This window comes from Seriola lalandi, unplaced genomic scaffold, assembly GCF_002814215.2.
Source record: "Seriola lalandi dorsalis isolate HSWRI2012SDOR001 ecotype SW California unplaced genomic scaffold, Sedor1 jcf7180002054576, whole genome shotgun sequence".
NCBI classification, from domain to species: Eukaryota; Metazoa; Chordata; class Actinopteri; order Carangiformes; family Carangidae; genus Seriola; species Seriola lalandi.
This window is the reverse complement of record NW_019525129.1, coordinates 389,890-403,666: the sequence shown is the minus strand read 5'-3', so window position 1 is coordinate 403,666 and position 13,777 is coordinate 389,890. Positions and strand designations below refer to the sequence as shown.

The window sequence follows — 13,777 nt, the reverse complement described above, 5'->3', positions numbered from 1 at the left end:
GATCACTATAAGAGGTTTCCACTGAATGTGAGAACTAACATTCTCTGAGCGACTGTTCAACCACAAAACAAAGTGCTGTGAGAAGAAACTTGCAGAAGAAGAAGGCTTCACATGTACAGTACTTACAGAAGGAAATCTGACACTCTAGTACAGAGGTGGAGATGGATGGATGGATGGATGAGAAAACAATGTCAGACAGATAAGAAACCATACATGATGTGTGGTTCAGGACTACGACAGCACATGACTGGGCTTCAGATAAAAGGACAAGGCAGGGACAAAGAGAATGATCATGAACACTTCGGAAAAAGAAATGTTTCTCATCAACTGTTGTTACAAATTAAAAATATAAAGCAACATGTTAACATTATTACCAGCCACGAAAGCGGATCACATACAGTGCAAAAGTATTCACCCCCCTTGGCATTTCTCCTGTTTTGTTGCCTTATAACCTGGAATTAAAATTGATTTTTGGGGGGTTTGTGCCATTTGATTTACACAACATGCCCACCAAGTTGAAGACACAGAATTTTTTTATTGTGAAACAAACAAAAAAAGACAGAAAAATCTGAAAACTTGAGTGTGCATGACTATTCAAACTCCCCAAGTCAATACTCTGTAGAGCCACCTTTTGCAGCAATTGCAGCTGCAAGTCTCTGGCTTGGGGTGTGTCTAGGGTAATTGTTAGGGGTTTCATAGCAAATGGGGTGAATACATATGCAAACACCACTTTTCAGTTTGTTTGTTTTTTTTCATTTCACTTCACCAATTTGGACTATTTTCTGTAGGTCCATTACATAAAATCTAAATAAAAATCTTTTTAAATTGCAGGTTTTAAGGCAAAAACACCAAGGGCAAGGTATTGTATTGTCATGCTGTGACTCAGTGTGATTTTTATGTTGTATTTATTGTCTGATGCTTGTGTGGTTACTGCTGACTGTACAACAACTTTCCCCTATCCTTTGATTTTGATCATTGACCCCTGATGTTGACAGGGGTCACAGCTGGTGTAATCCCATTGCAAGATGGTCTCTAGTTATATGTGAAATTGGTTTGAATGTCCTGCCGCAATCACTTCAAGCTGTTTGTAATGCTCAGTTTTTATTTTATTGATCATTATTATTATTTCATGAGCTGCGTTAAATACAGAAACTGGACAGTGGAGTTTCTGGGTGTGGCTGTAAATTTATAATGTGTAACTTTTCCTCATTAAAATATCTAAAATCAACTAGACCTATGTTCAATATGTTGTTGAGTTGTGTTCTTACATTTTCCCAAATGTTTCCATCAATCCTCAAACCAGAGAAATCGTGATTTTAATCATGGTAACGGTATGTGTCATTTGGTCACCTGTCAATGACATCATATCCTCTATTATTATGTGTCAGTTCGGTGGTCACATTTTTAAAATACACTTTTAAAATCTTGGTTGTTTTTAACTATATATCTTAACCGGATGAAGGATTTTTAATCATGGTCATAAAGACAACTCCCCCCCATGATCCCACGCTACTTCATGATGTAACCAAACACCAGCTGTTCGAGCCACTAAGCAAGGTGGGGGTGTGTGTCAGTTTTCAGGTTAACTACTAAACGGGAGGTGACCTTTAACTCTTTTGAGGCTCTTATACTGAAATCTTCTTCATCAGATAAGATTAGCCCTCTCCAGGATGACAGACTATGACCATTTCATTTTGTGGTGCTTTACAGACCACCCGGCCCTTATCCACAGTTTTTAGAAGAATTTGGTGAAATTATCTCAGGTCTTGTCACTGACACTGACAACATTGTAATTACTGGTGACTTTAATATTCAATTGAATAAGGCCTGGGACCCTCTAAGTAAAGCTTTCCAAGCAATTATTGACACTTGTGGTTTCACCCAGTTTGTGGCTGAACCAACTCACTGCAATGGCAACACTCTAGACTTGATCCTATCCCGTGGAATTGAGGTCTCTAGTCTGACTGTCTCTCTCATCACTTCTGAAATCTCTGATCACTTTTTATCAAGTTTGAAGAAACACTAGCCTGTCCTCACATTAGTAGCTCAAATGTATTTACCACACGACACATTGGTCCAGCAACTGTAGCTGCTCTTGCTGAGAAACTACCGGAGGCCCTCACTACTTATCTGACAGAACCGGTGCGTTTCCTATACTAACACTATATCGACATACTCTCCTGGGAAATATGGAGTACCCCAGGGCTCTGTTCTTGGCCCTCTGCTTTTCTCTCTCTATATTTCACCTCTTGGTAAAATTATTTGCAGTCATGGAATTCATTTCCATTGTTATGCTGATGATACTCAGCTGTATGTGCCTATAAAGGCTGATGATTCCTCTCAGATTACAAATTTAGAGGTCTGTTTGTCTGCTATGAAAAGCTGGATGTCTCATAATTTTTTGCTCCTAAATTCAGAAAAAACCGAGATGCTGGTTGTTTGCCCAACCCGACATAGACACCAGTCAAAAATCTGGGTGTCACTTTCGATTTTTCCCTCTCTCTCTTCACAAATTAAAGATATCACCAAGACTTTCTTTTCTCTCTAAGACTGATGCTGAAATCTTAATTCATGCTTTTGTTTCATCTACACTTGATTATTGTAACATTTTGTTTTCTGGCCTGCCACACGCTCGTATTAAGTCTTTAAATGGTTCAGAATGCCGCAGCTAGAATTATTACTAAATCCAGAAATTTGACCACATTAGACCGCTTTTAGCCTCCCTTCATTGGCTTCCTGTCCATATCAGATCAGACTTTAAGGTGCTTTTGATTGCATATAAGGTTCTAAATGGACTTGCTCCTATACCTGTCTGATCTGCCTAAACCTTGTACTCCATTTCATGCTCTCCGTTCCCAGAATTTAGGGCTCCTGTCGGTTCCCAGAGTTAAAAAGACGTCTGCTGGCTGCAGAACCTTTTCCTATTGGGCCCTGACTCCGTTCAGACTTTCAAATCGACACTTAAAACGTATTTTTATGTCTTACCTTTCAGCTCGCTTCTTATTCTTTTACAAACTCAGGCTCTGTACCTGTTGCCATTCTACCACTGGCAGGTGGGCCTCAGTCTCAATAAATCAGTAAACTCAGTACAGTATAGTCCAGGTTGTCCTGCTGACGAGATCATTGTTAACTTTCTGAAAATCACTGCATCATTCTAACCGGTTGTTTTTTCCCTCAAGCACATGAAGCGCCCAGGCTGTGTGCCTCTTCTCTTCCTTCTCCTTCTCCTTCTCTATCTCCTTCCTGTTACTCTCCTGAGCAGCTGTCCAAAATCAAACCTTTACAGTTAAGAAGCTGGAACCAAGATATTTGTTTGTTTGAAAAATAAACTCATTCAAAAATCATTAGTAGTATGTTTATCACTGTCCCCTGGTACTAAGTCATCTTCAATGGAACTACTTTATAAAGAAGAAACACTTTTAATACATGTTGTTTGTGTATTATCCAGAGGACTGGAGATAGTGACTCTGCAGAGATATGCTACTGTTTTTTGAAAATGTTTTGTTGTTGTTGTGTGCATTAACTTACAGTACATCTTTGCCAATAGCTTTGTAACAACAATAATTATTGCAGTGCATGTAAAACAGCTCTGAACATGTCTGAACTGATGGACTGCTGTAGCTGTTCAAGTTGGCATCACGCCAAAGCTTAGTGTAATGAGGATGAGCCTCTGGGAGTGTATTTGTGGTGTGTCAAAGTTTAAACTCTTGATAAAGATGGAGATGGAGGAGATGCAAATAAATGTCAGTAATAAGTCAAATAAAGTGCAAGGAGTGCTGCTTGGGTGTGGAAAAAAAGTGTCCCTCTGGTGCTCTTCAGTGTGGGGATCTAAATCTGAGGCACTCAAGAGGGTGGTGATTTAAAAAGCCTTTATTTTCTCATGGCTTCATTACAACAATAAAAACATGTCAACGCGTTTCAGCCATTAGGCCTTCATCAGGTCAAGGATAAAATGGCAACCTTTGGGCTCTTCCATTTATAAGGAAGCATTAGTCACATGATCAGAATGGACAGAGAAGTTGTGCCATGATAGGTCCAGGCAGTCATATGGCAAACTATCTTCAATCTGCAGGTTGTGGTCACATGGTCAGCATGAACAGGAGTAGTCCACCTAATTTCTCATATTATTTGCAAGAAACACAAGTCTATCAACATGATCCAGATGAAATTCGGCCCTCTTTTTATTAACAATGTTACCTGCTGATGGTCTGATGCGCTTATAGAAACTGCAGCCTACACTTCCAACAGGTCATTACAGCTCGAAACCACACACAAACCCACACACGGAATCTTACCTGCCATATTCCAGCAGGGTGGCGTGAACCCTGGACTCCTCGTCCAGCAGCTGTCCTGCATCCCTCTGTCTCCGGTATTTCCTCTGTGGTTTGTACACTTTCTGGAAAACACCACAGTGTCTCCAAACATAAATAATTCAAGCCATAATTTAATCATTTAATATAATATAATTAAAGAAACACATCAGAAACTGCTTGTCATTATTGCTGTTGAACATATAAACTGTGATCTTAATATTTATGTATGTTTGTGCTTTCTTACTTTGTTATTTGGGGAGTTACATAATTCATTTAATGTATGTACAGTTGTGTCAGGAAATATTCAGGCCCCTTCACATCTTTCACAAATATTAATATGATGTCGATTTAACTTCAACTGGATAAAACTGAACAGGAATGTCTCTGGATTCCTCAGGAGGAGCTGGAGGTCTGTACCACCCTTCTCCGCCTGCTGCCCCTGAGGCCTGAGGTGTTCCCAGACCAGGCCCGAGTGTATCCCAGGGTCTCCTACCAGTTGGACGTGCACAGAATACCTCTAATGGAAGGCAACCAGGATGCATCCTGATCAGATATCAGCAAAGGGGTCTGAATACTTCACACCACAGTAATGCCTGATTAACTCACCAGTACGTCCACAACTGCCTTCACAGCCTGGTCCTTCCTCTGGAGAAACTCTTCGTCCTAGAACAAAAAGTTTCATCTTATTTAGAGGACAGGTCATGCAGTATAGACTAATGACACTTTGGTTTATATGTTAAACTACAGCTGAAGATTTCTACCACACACCTGCAACATACTGCAACATGAATGTGTTGATATAGTACATTTCTGATTTCTGACTCTTTTACTTCAGATGCTTTTCTGCTGATGTGGAGGCATTTCCACAAAAACTTAAAGGCACTGATGAAAGGTGAAGATTAATAAAAAATACACATGGTAAGTTCAAATATGAATCAGTCACTATTTTCTCTTTCTTACTGTTTCATAATGTTGTCATTTTGAATTGTTTTAGTAGTATCGCATCATGTTTCTCAGACACTCAAACATCTGAATTAGTCATAATTTTGACATAGAATTCCATTTCTAACCTAATACCTAATAATGTGGAATGAATATTTTATCGTTTTGATTTTTGTTTTGATGTTAGACTTCCTTATCATAACTCACTATAACTCTCATATTTTACCTTGTCTGTTTTTATTGTTTATCATTCATACAAATTCATTGTTTTTCTTTTCCTGGCCCAAACATATGACATACTGTATAAGATAATATGGATTTCGAAGCATGTGTTGGTATTAGAGGAGAACATATCCATCTTTGAGTTTTTGGTCATTTCCTGAGGGTAATTTATGCGTTATTCCTAACAACTCACATTTTCAGGCGACTTAGAGCCACTATTTGGTATTACCTATGTTTTCAGATCAACCAATCTATAAAAACTATCATTGTTCCAGGATTCAAATAACTCTGTAATCATACCACAGAACAGTAAACAGCTGCATTGATTAGGTAAAACAGAGATTTATCTCATTGTCTCAGAGTCATCCATCATCCGGATGTAACTCCAGCAGCCACCACAGCCACCCTCTGGCTCTGTGACTGACGGGTGCTCTTACTTCTGGGAGGCTGTGTGTCTTCTGGAACTGAGAAATGGAGTACGCCCTCACATAGTCGCCCATCTCTTCCCTCGTTTCTATGGCTCGCTTCACCAGCCACTGGCAGGAGAAACCACACAGCTGATCAGACACAAGGGTAAACAACACCACTCAGGACAGAAGCACCCCCAGCTGGCCCTGTTATTCATGTGCAAAACAGCAAAACTTGTGTAGGAGCCAACACTGAGGTCTCTCTGTAAGCAAACGTGGAAACCACAGATCACAACCAAAAACTTATCAGCTGATACTATTTTCATCCAAATTTGACAAACAGAAAAAGAGCCTCTCTCTAACTGAAGGGAAAACACATTGAAGTCAAACCACCAACCAAACACACACCAGCACATTACTTTGACTTCATCATTATAACTGTTTTAAATGCACCATGTAAAAGATTCTACAAGTTTGTGATGAATTCTCTTACTTGTATCACTGGAAAAATGTGGATGAAATCCAGCCCTTGAATTTGATGAGGTTCAAGACGATGAGGACACTTCATCTTCGGTAGAACAGAAACAATTTTCTCTGTCAGGGCTCTGCACAGAGACAGAAAACACTTATTACTGTTAGAATATTATCTGCAATAAATCAAGTTATTAAACTGTTTTCAAAACCAACTGAAACTCAATTAAATTACTATGGAGTCACAAAAGATGGAGCTTTCAGGTGATTCATGTTCAATTTGCAAACATTTTGCTTTTTGTTATTTCATAACTGATGTACCTGTGTATGGAAAGTAATTCAAATTTCTAATATGTTATAAAGAGTAAAAATAAGAAAGGTAAGAACATCCCCTGCTTGTCACATTACTTTAATAACTCATTAACAATAGATTTTACAGAGTACACTGGGGATGTGGACAAAATAAAATCCAGTTAAAGGTTCTATTTGTGAGTTTTTTTCTGCTGCTGAATGTGATTTTTTGTCAGGAGCAGGTGGGTCACTTGACAAGAGCTTCAGCCATCATTGTGTTTTCAAGACAAAAGGTTATAATACGTCCTCTAAGCAGCTACGTCTTCAGGACAGACTGGAGGCTACAGCCTATTGAAAGTGAGGAGACGAGCCAGGGCTAGCTGGTTAGCATGCTAACTTCAGTAGAAGAAAAGACGTGATAGAGACAAGAGTTAACATTGGTTTGTTTCCACATCTGGAAACAGATATTGGTGAGTAAATTAATTTTGATGTAAATTAGATGCTGAACTCCTGTTTCTTCTAGATGGGTAAGTAAACAGCTACTAATGCTAATGATGTAGCAATAGCAAAACTTAGAGATAGCTCCTTGAAACAAATTGATAAATATAAAATATCCTGGTAAATGATCCCTTTCACCTCTGACATCTAAATCATGAATCTGAATCATAGCAGTAGGATGTTAGTAGGAAAGAAATGGAAGCAGATACTAATCATCAGCTGGAGTCATCCAACTGAGGTGGTGTTACTCCATAACAGCACTTCATGTGGGACAAAACAAAACCACTCACATCTTCTGACCAATGGTCGAGTTCTCTTGGAAGAGAAGATCCACATCGATGTCAAAGTTACATGTGGTGATGCACCAGGTCATACCCCCGACCACCTGAGGAAGAGAGGAAGAGGAGATACTGAGAGAGGGTGGAGAAGATGAGCTGAGTGAGAGTGGAGGACATGAGCTGAGTGAGGAGGAAACAAGTTGAATGAGGGTGGAGGAGACGAGCTGGGTGAGGGTGGAGGAGATGAGCTGAGTGAGGAGGAAACAAGCTGAATGAGGGTGGAGGAAACGAGCTGGGTGAGGGTGGAGGAAATGAGCTGGGTGAGGGTGGAGGAAACGAGCTGGGTGAGGGTGGAGGAGACGAGCTGAATGAGGGTGGAGGAAACAAGCTGGGTGAGGGTGGAGGAGACGAGCTGAGTGAGGAGGAAACAAGCTGAATGAGGGTGGAGGAAACGAGCTGGGTGAGGGTGGAGGAAACGAGCTGGGTGAGGGTGGAGGAGACGAGCTGAATGAGGGTGGAGGAAACAAGCTGGGTGAGGGTGGAGGAGACGAGCTGGGTGAGGGTGGAGGAGACGAGGAGTAGGAACGGATCAGGGGGTTTTCCTGGAGCCTGGTGGGACCAGCACAGAGCTCAGATCCAGACTACCTTATCAAACGGAGACAGTCCTTTGATCCTGGCTCTGAAGTAGCCAGCTGCCAGCAGCAGCTCCAGGATCTCTGCCAGCTTGACGCTCTGCTCTTCATCCTCTCTCGTTTCCACCTGAGAGCCAAACACACAATATCATCATCATCATCATCATCTGTAGAAAACAAAATCCCCCCCCCCCGCTGCTGAAGTGCTCTGGAGCAAAGCCATGACTGCCCTCCAGCTGCATGAACATGTTTTTAAATCAGTTAGCTTTAATCTCTATCTAGGTCAGGAGGCGGGAATATTTCTGTCTGCTGTCAGACGGTCACTGACACTCCAGATGGTTCTGTTGAACCCGCTGCTGAGACGTTCAAAACATTTCATTTCGGCCGTTAGCGGCTAGCGTCCACCGTTAGCTAACATCGTCCATGTTGTCTGTTGACAAACATTTACTGTTTAACAGCGAAATCCTCCTGCTCTGTTAAAACGGATCTAAACGACCTGTACCTGGATCAGGTTTCCTTCCTGGTCGTACTGGGCGCCGATTTTCGACCCAGTCCTAACCCTGTGGAAAACAGACGTAGCCGTCGCCATGTTGATATCAACAGTTGTTGATGACAGGTCACATGACTGCGTCATATGACCCTGCAGGTCCTCAGTGCTGCATGGTTTATTATATGGTTTTACAGTATATTAACTTGTAAATGAACTTGTAAATACTAAAATGAGAATAATAATAAATCTGTCAAACTGTGTGGTGAACTGTTTACAGAGGAATGATTTGATAACTTATGACATGGGTTTCTCTATAGTTTTACAGTAGTTAATTACCCCATTATGTCTTTGTTGCTTTTTGAATTGTATTGTAATTATTTTTCTTTTTAATATTTTCTCATTGCTTTTATTTTTATTGTAATTCTTACTTTTGACTCTACAACAATGTTGAGCACATGTCATGTGCTCATGTGTCATGTGTAACCTATTGATTGTATATTATTATATCTTTATCTTAGCTGCTGTTTAAAAAAAATTGTAACAAGGTCACCAGAAATCAACCATTTCCCTGAGATAAAAAATAAATAAAGCCAAGTAAAAATATAAATAACAATTACAAAATAAAGCTTATTGACTACAATAATGCAATATATAATTTGGGGTTTAAATTGCAATGCATTATTGTGTAATTAGAAATACTTTATGTACGCTACTGCTGGGTACCATAATTCTTTATCTGATTTTATGTTTCATTAATAACGTGAATCAGAACTGAAACAAGTGACTAAAGCTGTGAAATAAATACAGTAGATGGAACAAAGAATATTTTCCACTGGAATATGGTGGAACATAAAGTAATGTACAAGTACCCCAAAACTGTAGATAGTACAGTACGTGTGTAAATGTTACATTCCAGTAGTGAGTATAGGCAAGAAGCTTTATTTTGTAATTGTTATTTGTATTTTTAGCTTTACCCATAAACTTAACTTAAGTTTTGTACTTTTACTTAAGTAAAGTTGTAGATTGTAGATGAATTGTTTTCTTGCTACCCTCCACCTCTGAAGACATATTTCTCCTTCTTAATTGTCTTTTTTTATAATGCTGGACACTCTTCTGTGCCTTCTTGGATTCTTTGTCTACAAATCTACACCAAACCAAAGAGGATATTGTTATAGTAAACTTTTTTTTAATTTCTGGAAGAATGTGCATTGTACTAGAAAAGCACCAAAAACAAACCTGATTTAGGAAAAAATATGTTTTTTATGAAAAGCAGCACATAGAAATGAATTAGCTGATGAATGTGGAATAGAAGATGTGAACTATAAGTCAGAATTAAGATGATGACAGGCGATAAGTGTCATCTGTTTTTACCTCAGTATGTTGGCAGAGGTATACATTAAACAAACTTATACGTCTCTTTGCTTTTTCTTTTCTTTTCTTTTATTAGTAGAATTAGCAAAAGTCTGGTTAGAGTCTGGTTAGTTCCAGTTGGCGGCGGTAGTGCACTGTCTGTCATCTGACCGAAAAAGAAGAAGAAGTTTTACGACATTGCCGCTCACATTGCGGCGACTATTTTGCGACAGCAGCTCTGTTGACGGCACACGTGTGTCCCATTCAGTCGGTAGTGTTTACTTCAGCATGGAGAAAGTGTCGAAGAAAAGCAGAAAGACCATGAGCAGAAAGGAGAGTGTTAAAAAACGCTTCCTGGTGACCGGGGAGGACGCAGCGGTGAAGCCGGACGTGGTCTACGACGACGCGGGAGAGGAGGAGGATTTAAACGAGGCAGATGAAAACATCACCAGTGAGGAGGAGGACGGCAGGGATGAACGAAAACGCCAAAAGCTGCTGGAGGCCATCAGCTCTCTCGGGGGTAAGAGGAAAAAGAAGTTGGGGGAGAGGTCCGAGGCGGCCGTCCAGATGTCCGAGTTCACAGTTAACGCGGAGGGCGAGGGCGACAAAGTCGACCTGTCAGACCTCATCCGGACCATGGACAAAAACCCCACCGTTCCTGCCAAGACCAAGAAGCAGCTGAAGACCCTGCAGCAGAGCAGTAAGACCGTTGAATGTCCTCTCAGCAAACAGGAGACCGAGAGGATCCAGAGGGATGTTGCCTTTCAGAAGGCAGCCTCAGAGGTGTCCTGGTGGAAAGGTGTCATCAAACAGAATCAGAGGGCCGAGCAGCTGGTCTTCCCCCTGAACCAGGAGCCCTCTGGTCCTAAACCCATGGAGAGGGTGGTCAGCGGCTGGAAGGCGCAAACCCCACTCGAGCAGGAGATTTTTGCCCTTCTGTCCGTCAACAAGCAACCCATCAACGACCCCATACTGACCCCTGCTGAGGAAGCTTCACTGAGGGCAATGAGCCTGGAGGACGCCAAGATCCGCCGTGCAGAGCTGCAGAAAGCCCGGGCCCTGCAGTCCTACTACGAGGCCAAGGCCCGGAGAGAGAGGAAGATCAAGAGCAAGAAATACCACAAAGTGCAGAATAAGGCCAAGCGTAAAGAGTTCCTGAAGCAGTTTGATGAGATGGTGAAAACCGACCCGGCTGCTGCTTTAGAGGAGCTGAACAAGATGGAGCTGGCCAGGATGCAGGAGAGGATGTCGCTGAAGCACCAGAACAGCGGCAAGTGGGCCAAGTCCAAGGCCATCATGGCCAAATACGATGAGGGGGCTCGCAAAGCCATGCAGCAGCAGCTGGAGGTGAACAAAGACCTGACCCAGAAGCTTGTGACATCACAGAATAGTGAGGAAGAGGAGGAGGAGGAGAAGGCAGCTGCTGCAGAGCTGATGCCTGATTTTGTGAATGATGCAGCGCAAGGGCTGGATTCTTCAAACCCCTGGATGAGAGGCAAGCTCTCTGTAGATCCCACAGAGATGAGTGGCACTGTTGATCTGACAGCAGAGGGGGCTAGAGTGGAGGGAAATACAGCTGAGGAAGAAGAGGAGGAGGAGGCGGTGAAGGAAACAGAGGAGGAAGCACTCCTCAGAGAGTTCAACAGCAAGAGGAAACAGCGTCAGGTTCAGGAGGCTGACATAGAACCTATGATATGTTTGGACGATGATGATGATGAGGAGGAGGAGAGTAAAGCTACAGCAGAGGACAAAGAGGAGCAGGAGCTGTCAGAGTTCACGAGCCTCCTTCGAGGACTTGCAGACGCCCGGCGGGATGCTGAGGCGGAGCACGCAGAGGCAACAGCAGACACTTCAGCTCAGCTGGAAGAAGGGCTGACGAGGATCAGGACTCTGGAGGATGTGGAGCTCCTCAGTCAGGAGGAATCAGCCGCTGATAAAGAACCTGTTCAGCCCCCACTGCCCCCTCCCACAAAAAACCTGCCGCCTGCAGCTCCAGTCAGGGAGAAAAAGAGGAAGAGAGGGATTGAGCTGAAACAAGTTCTTACCAAAGAGACAAAAGTCATCCATGTCCCACTCACTCCAGCGGTCGAAGATGCAGAGGACTCAGATGAAAAGCTGGACCAGAGGGGGCTCATCAAAGAGGCGTTTGCCGGAGATGACGTCATCTCAGACTTCCTGAAGGACAAGAGGAAGCAGGAAGACATGGGGAAACCGAAGGTGGTGGACCTGACACTGCCTGGGTGGGGGGAGTGGGGAGGGACAGGCCTCAAGCCATCCCGTAACAAACGCAGGAGGTTCAGGATTAAGACTGCCCCACCTCTGCCCAGGAAAGATAACCACCTGCCCAGTGTCATCATCTCAGAGAAAAGAAACAGCTCCATCAGCCTCCACCAGGTGAACACGCTGCCCTTCCCCTTCGAGAACCACGCCCAGTTTGAGAGCACCATCCGCTCTCCCATGGGCCGCACCTGGAACACAGAGCGGACCGTCAGAAAGATCACCAAGCCCAAGGTGGTCACCCAGCTGGGTGCCATCATCGAGCCCATGGCCCGGGAGCAGCTGATGAAGAACAAGAAGCCGGTGCCTCCTGGGAGTAATCAGAGTGTGGACTTAAAGAAGAAAACCAAACCAAAATGATCAGGACAAGCAGCTGCTGTGTGAACATTAAACTGTGTGTGTGAGGGATGATGATCAGTTCATGTGTTTCAGTGTTTATGGAGCTCAGATAATCTGTTTCACAAATTCTATAACTCATCGTTTTTCCATAATTCTTTCATATTGTGCATTTGATATTAAAATGTGTTAAATCAAATATATAAAAGTAGTTAAGATTTCAAATAAATTCCATCTGCAGAGTTAAAGATATGGTTGTAAACTCATGAGTTGGATTATGTGTGTGTTATTTGGATCCATTCAGCACTTTGCAGCTGCGTCAGCTGTGAGATGCACTGTAACAGCTATATTTGTAATGAACAGGACACATACCATGTTGATCCTGCCTGCTGCTGTCATACAGGTCGTGTTTTAAGATGCTGCGGAACATTTCCAGTCTTTGTGTCCTGCACAGCTGAATCTGCAGAGCCAGAAAAATCTGAAATGAAGAGAGGAAGTTCTCCTCCAGTCCTCATGTTCAGAACAGCTGACCCAGTAAAATGACTTCAGGGTGTCAAAGCATCTAAGTATTAACAGCAAAATGTCCCCAAAGTATCAGAAGTAAAACTACTCATTATGCAGACTGGCTGATTATATTATTATAGGCCTGTCTTTTATTATATTTTTATTATGATGATTGATGAATTTAATAAAACAGTATTTTAAATGTGGCTGCTGGTAGAGAGTCTGATGTTGGTAGAGTGTGTGAGCAGTGTTGATGAACACTGTTCTTGCAGACATGATCCCACAGTGACACAGCTGAGAGTGAAGTGCTGCCACAAGCTGATAACTGACACACGTGAGTTTCAAGGCTCCACAGTCCAAAGGAAAACTTTTGAAACCTTCATTAACTGGATCATCATAATAATAGCTCACAATACCACTGCAGTGCTTATTCAAAAATTACCAAAAAAATAGAGGGTTTCATCTGATTTGGATTTATTGATCTGATTAGATTGACTGATTTAAAGCGCAATTTAGACAAAGTTGTTGCTCAGCTGCTGCTTTTTAGACACTGAACATTTGGGAATGTATAATTAAAAAACAACCATGTTTATGTTTACATTCATCAAACTAATCTATGACATAATATCGCAGTACTATTGTTCTGGTGCTGATATAAAAACATTTCAAATTGTTAACAGTAACATACAGAGCTGAAACTACTGGTCCATCAGTTACTTAATAAAATTAAAAAGCAAATAATTTGATAATTGATTTATTGAATGAA

At 42.0% G+C, this 13,777-nt stretch overlaps 2 protein-coding genes across 3 annotated transcripts in view; one reads left to right on the top strand and one right to left on the bottom strand.

Annotated features, from left to right (window-relative positions):
* Positions 1 to 8,688, bottom strand: part of ccdc93 (CCC complex scaffolding subunit CCDC93) — a 19,413-nt gene extending 10,725 nt beyond the window's left edge. The window contains exons 1-8 of one of the 2 annotated variants that reach the window (XM_023417653.2): positions 8,557 to 8,688; positions 8,068 to 8,181; positions 7,435 to 7,529; positions 6,378 to 6,489; positions 5,915 to 6,013; positions 4,920 to 4,976; positions 4,296 to 4,396; positions 127 to 144 (exon numbers count right to left, since the gene is read on the bottom strand). In XM_023417653.2, coding sequence (XP_023273421.2) covers positions 127 to 144; positions 4,296 to 4,396; positions 4,920 to 4,976; positions 5,915 to 6,013; positions 6,378 to 6,489; positions 7,435 to 7,529; positions 8,068 to 8,181; positions 8,557 to 8,688 — 728 coding nt within the window. The remainder of the gene's footprint in view (positions 1 to 126; positions 145 to 4,295; positions 4,397 to 4,919; positions 4,977 to 5,914; positions 6,014 to 6,377; positions 6,490 to 7,434; positions 7,530 to 8,067; positions 8,182 to 8,556) is intronic. The other variant, XM_023417654.2, reaches the window with a different exon arrangement.
* A 1,437-nt stretch (positions 8,689 to 10,125) lies between these two features.
* On the top strand, positions 10,126 to 12,773 carry LOC111663411 (U3 small nucleolar RNA-associated protein 14 homolog A). Its single transcript, XM_023417578.1, has one exon. The coding sequence runs from the start codon at positions 10,183 to 10,185 to the stop codon at positions 12,529 to 12,531; it is 2,349 nt and encodes a 782-aa protein (XP_023273346.1). The 5' UTR covers positions 10,126 to 10,182; the 3' UTR covers positions 12,532 to 12,773.
* Positions 12,774 to 13,777: the final 1,004 nt, after the last annotated feature.